The 5,718-nt window shown below is 49.9% G+C and overlaps 1 protein-coding gene across 1 annotated transcript; it reads right to left on the bottom strand.

Annotated features, from left to right (window-relative positions):
• Positions 1 to 475: 475 nt before the first annotated feature.
• DL89DRAFT_298501 (ALDH-like protein) lies at positions 476 to 3,709 on the bottom strand (the record flags this gene model as incomplete). Its single annotated transcript, XM_040890792.1, has 7 exons — positions 476 to 724; positions 2,498 to 2,575; positions 2,856 to 2,990; positions 3,137 to 3,184; positions 3,235 to 3,373; positions 3,418 to 3,527; positions 3,575 to 3,709. 7 exons carry the CDS (start codon positions 3,707 to 3,709, stop codon positions 476 to 478), a joined length of 894 nt encoding a protein of 297 aa, XP_040738927.1.
• Between the last annotated feature and the right edge of the window lie 2,009 nt (positions 3,710 to 5,718).

Genomic DNA, 5,718 nt, shown 5'->3' with positions numbered 1-5,718 from the left:
TCGTGCACCCATGTCGCCTTCTCGACCTTCTTCATCTCGTCGCGGAACGACTGGTACTGCAGGAGATCCAGAAACGCCAGTGCGTTCGGGTACACGACGAATCGCGCATACTCAGGCTTCTGCCAGTATTTGAGGTACTTCAAGTAGTTTACAAACGCAGGCTGGTCAAAGTACCCCTGCTGGGCCAGAAAGTTGATATACCAAGGGTTCGCCAGGCACTGCACGAATTCGAGCTCTACTTCGAACCGCTCCTTTGCCAGCTTGTCTTCCTGCATGCCATTCAGGGGCTCAGTCTTTTGTGTGGCACTGTCCGACAGCATCGACGAGTCTGGCACAATGGCTTCTGACATGCTTTGAAACTGTAATTGGAAAAAAAAAAAAAAAAAAAGAACGGATGCCGCCTACTAAAAAATATTGGCCACACTCACTTCTAACTAATGTAAATTTCAGAGAAACGTGCACAACAATGGGTCCATCACCAGGCCAGCAACTCCTTGAGCCGATTCGCAACGGTCTGGAAGTCTGACATGAGCTGCTGGTCGTAGTGGTCCCTCCACGCATACTGCTTTATGGTCTGCGCCAAACTAACGAGCCCGGCGCGGTAGCTGTTGGAATTGGGATCCGTCAGGAATGCCTCCAGTGCTGTGCGGTCATTTAGGATAATAGCGAGGTTCTTGAACAGCTTGGTTTCGCTATTCGAGTTGGGCTTGACCTTGTTGATTTGCTCAGAAAGCCGGCAGACGCAGACCTTTTGGTCAACTGTCAGCCCTGCTAAAATAGAGGGTAGAGTGGCAAAGAGAAGCAGACAAACCTGTGTACGGGAAAGCATTTTGAATACTTGTGATGCAGTGTTTGGGATGTGACAAATTGGTGGCATTGCTTGAATTCTGCTACCATTTTATACGCATCCCTGCATTTTCCAGTTGTTATCCTATGCAGTTCAGGTAGTAGAATTGTCTCGGAATGAATCTGGTGCTTGGCACTTGTGTCTCCCTCTGTCGTACGACACTAAGACCGATGTTTAGCATTGCCGGTATACTGCAGTAGCATGTAGTCACACGACCCTCTCAAGGTGTTTATTTCAATTTTTAGGTATGGTTTTCGAGGAGCAGCAGGTAGTGCAGTCGCCAAGATTTATGTGAGAGTGGTATTAATATACCGGTCTGCCGTACAGCAAGGCAACAGCTGGGCATTTGAATGCTAGCATCACAGAAGCAGGCTGCAAGGTCTCTGCGACCATCTAGATTCAGAATAAAAAGGATCATATTATATAGCCATATCTTTATCAACTTTGCAGTCTCGTATGGCGCCACAAGGAAATCCATCATTACCATCCATTGACACAACCCAGTGCCAGGTTATCTCCCGGACATTTATCAGTATTGGCCGTCGATTTATCTCTGACCTTTAGGCCACTGCAGCAGCAGCAGGGAAAGTGAGAGCGACGGTCCTGGCGCAAAGTTATAAATCTAAAGATGTAAGGAGTAAAACCGTATTTGGTGCTGTGTGGTAGCCTACCACGGAAATGCAGATGCTAGGACTTGTATCACTTCGACCAATCGAGCCCTAGAGCCCTAGAGCCCTTTGGTAGTGTGGCTGTATACATCTCAACCAGTAGTGTTCAAGTGGCTTCCGTGTCACTACCATGTCGTTGTCGTTGCTGCTTGTGCGTTGAATATACCGTGGAAACTAGAACGAGTATATTGTCCTATGAAAAGAAAGCAAACTATCCAACGCTTCTAAGAATAGTGAGTATAGCTTATTTTCGTTGCTGTAGTGTTGCGTCCTGCTTGTGTCTCTGTACCAGAGTCTTCGTCGGAGTGATTCTGAAGGGAGATGTGCTATTCTTAATGTACAAAAATCCTAGGAGGACCAACACATGGAAAATTCCTCGTTGGTTGTTCATACAATTTGAGGCAGTAGTAATAATATAATTGGAGACTATTGTTTGTGTTAACATGCTAACGGTTTTCGTACATAGCATACCCGAATCACCGCTGATTCCCGAGGCTTCATGTTTGTGGTGATTAAAAGTATATTAGCGTAGTATTTCTCTCTATATCTACTCCTGTTCTGCTGGTCCACCTATCATTTCGGGCAGACTACTTTGTAGCACGAACAGCAGAGCGCCCATATATCAATCCGCGCAGTAGAATGCCTGTAGATGCCAGCAAGCGCCAAAAAGGATGAGCGTAAACAGCTTCCCTAGCAGCGTGGTACGCAGCCAGTAATTGCGTGGATATATAAGATCCCTCATACCACTCTTCCAAGAGTTCTCTGGTCCGCTGTAAGGCGGAGTGCGTATCGAATCAACTCGGGGTGGGTGGGAACCACAGCTTGTTTTTCATCACCGAGCGGTGGTGTGAAAAGGTGTCGAACGAATACTTGCCCATATATCTGCCGAAACCTGACGGGCCGGTGCCGCCAAACGGATAGTTGTTTGCTGCCATGTGTAATGTATCGTTTGACACAGCAGAGCCTGAGCGCGTGTTGCAACTATATACTCTGTGGTCTTGGAGCTGCCGAACGCATAGAGCGCCAAGGGCTGGTCGCGCGAGTTGATCAAGTTCACAGCCTCATCAAGCGTGTCGTAGGTGGACGATTGGCAAAATTGGCCCAAACAAACTCATGGCTCATTAGCGGATCGTTGGGATGGACCCATCGATCAGCGTTGGTGGGATGTAGCGGTCGGCCTGGTCAGCCTGGTCATCGGTACAGTTGATATATTACCTTGGTGTGTCCAACAGTTCCATGATGCGCTGCCAGTGGCGGTCATTGATGATGCGCGTGTAGTCAGGCGATTTCTGCGGTGACCTGGTGTAGCATTCTCGATAAAATTCCCGGAATAGAACGACCAGCTTGTCCTTGATTGAGCGGTGAACTAGCAGGTAGTCAACCCCAACACAGGTCTGGCCAGAGTTTGCTAGCTTGGCCCACATGATGCGTGTAGCAGTAGCCCCGAGATCTGCCACGTCGTGGTGGAACAACGACTGGCGACTTGCCGCCCAGTTCCAAGGTCACTCCAGCCAAGTGCTCAGCAGCAGCCTTTGCGACAAGGCAGCCAACCTTGCCGTTTCCAGTGTAAAAATATGGTCGAATTTTTGCTTTAGAAGCTCGGAAGTCTCGGCTGCTCCACCTTGCACCACACGCACGGCATCGGGATCGAGCACTCAGATACTAGAATCTCGATGGCCATAGCGCTGTGAGTGCCAATTCCGATGGCTTGAGCACAACAGTATTACCGGCAGCCAGGGCACCGATGAGCGGCAGCAAAATCAGTCGTATCGGGTAGTTCCACGCGCCGATAATTGCTACAGTCCCGTGCGGCACTTTGCGAACTTCATCGAGCACATCAAACAACGCGGCCTGCTCGCTCCCAGCTTGTGCTTATCAGGCTTGGCCCACCTGTCCATGTACTTCAAAAACTGCCCAATCTCGTATTCGACAGGCGCAATCTCGAACACCTCGCTTTCCACAGTAGGACGCCCAAGGTCCATACTGAGCGCATCGAGCAGCAGCTTGGAGTTCTTGCGAACGCCGGCGAGAAGCCGAATTTAGCTGCTGTTTACGGAACTTGATGTCGCGTGTCGGTTCCCTGCGCAAAACTTGCACGCATCTCCTGCACTGTTACGCCAATAGCATCTATTGATGTAAGGCAGAGCTCGGGCTCAGCAGAAAGACCAGATATAATGGTATGCTCCTTCTCCATTTGGCTGCGAATATTGGCGTTTGCTGAAGCCGTCTTGGTAAAAGAGTGAGGAGTGTACGGAAATACTGCAATATATAACGGAAGCCAATAATGGTTGTCCGAGCAGGTATCAGCACGAGGGCCCATGTGCTTTTAAGCGAGCATCTGGGACCCTCTTACCAGCGTCCAGCTTCTTGCAATGCCTTTATTCGAATAGTTTGCAAAGATTCTGAGCATGCTTACTGTTAGTCCTACGGAAAAACTGGCATACAGTCACCAGATGCAATGGCTGTCCAGATATACAAGCAGCTCTCACACTGCAGCTCTACTATTTGTAGGTATATATGTTTTTTCGGTTATATGTCCAAGCACAGACTTTACCGCTCTTGGCGCATTCGCTTGCGTTTGCCTATCCCCATTGGCCATCGCTGAAGCAGCACTCACCATTTCCTCTCACCATTGGGGTGGTTGTAAGTGAACCAGTACTTACGACGCCCGCGATGAGAACCCCTCTACTAGACGTACATAGATGGTGTCAGTAATTCCTTTCAAAGGGGTTCTTCACTAAGTGCGGCTGGTTCTCAGACTGGCCCATGTCATAGTCATGAATCCCTAGGACAGGGTGCGCTTGGCCATTTCAAGTACTGGTACATTTGCTTTATCTTGTTCTTGCATTACCTTCTGAGCAAGGTTCTCTCCTTCTTGTGTTGCAGCAGGAGGCACATACGTCTCTTCCGCTGCTTGTAAATTCTTGATCCGCTGTCTTCTTGGAGGATTATTGTAGGTTTCTGGCAATTCACTGAGGAGAGATTCTGCGGCAATAGTTTGATCTCCACAAGGGTCGTGGCCTCCCTAGCGATCGCTGGACCCATCAGGCTTATATAGTTGCCTGTGGATGGCGTTTGGCGTGTGCACATACACTGATGTCGCCAACTACTAAAGTGCTATTCCGGAAGACAGGTGGCGACCAAGCCGAAACTCGGTATACTTGCTGGCTTGTGGCTTAGCCTGCCGATGGCTCGAGACCCGCTGGTTCGATTCTGGCTCACGGCATGCTCACCCTGATGCGAAATACGAGGGCATGAAGCCAAGCCTTCAAGGAGCAGTGACGCATGAGTTGCCGAGTCTCTTTTCTTGCTTCCGACCAAAACGCTTTGCAACCTCTTCAAGCCTCTGCTATACCTCGCCGACAAACACCTCGCCCAATTTACAACAGCACACTTTTCGTTTTCAAATATCAACGATGCCGCCGGTCTTGCGCGAGAGGCACAAGGAACGCGCGCAAAAACAAGAGCAAGGGCAAGACTAAGGACCAAAAGCAAGGCAAAATCAAACCAAAAGCAAGACCAAAAGCAAGAGCAAGAAGGTCAGGGTCAAGGAAGAGATGAGGTCAAGGTCAAAGAGGAAGACAGCTCCAGCACACACCGTATTCAGGGCAAGATGGTCCAGATAGAAAGGTACCAGTTCAAGCGCCTGCACTTGTGCCTGACCCATCGTCGATCGCACCGCACCAGAGTCGAGTTCAGGAAATGTGCGTGTTCCAGAGCCTGCTCCAGCGCACGCGTCACTACCAAGAAATCGGCTCCCCCTTGTACCCATTAATGACGATGAGCCTGCGCTGGAGTTCCTAAGCGGTAGCAAAGGAAAGCTGAGCCGCACCTCTGGTGTCATCTCCGATATAACCGGCATTACCTTGGAGCAGTTGCGCGCCGTGTGGAATCGCGCTTGCTCAAATGGGAGCCGTATGCAAATCACTGGTCAGCACCGCTGCTTGAGCTCGCGGTGCTACGAACAGGCCAGGTGGATACATGCAGCTGTATGTCAACCGTAGGAAGCAGATGGCGCATGTAGTGGCATATATGCTGTGGTACCGCAAGTACTACTTGGATCAGCGTGTGTACCACCTCTGTGATAACAATGTTTGCATCAACCCTGCGCACTTGGTGCAGGGATCGGAAGGGAGTACATATCGCACAACCGCCACGGTTGGCGGCTCGATAATGGACAGCAGCACGCATCAGACGGCATGG

The sequence above is a fragment of the Linderina pennispora genome, assembly GCF_002104995.1.
Source record: "Linderina pennispora strain ATCC 12442 chromosome Unknown DL89scaffold_213, whole genome shotgun sequence".
Taxonomy (NCBI): domain Eukaryota; kingdom Fungi; phylum Kickxellomycota; class Kickxellomycetes; order Kickxellales; family Kickxellaceae; genus Linderina; species Linderina pennispora.
Note: the sequence above shows the minus strand (reverse complement) of the source record. Positions and strands in the feature narration are given on the sequence as shown.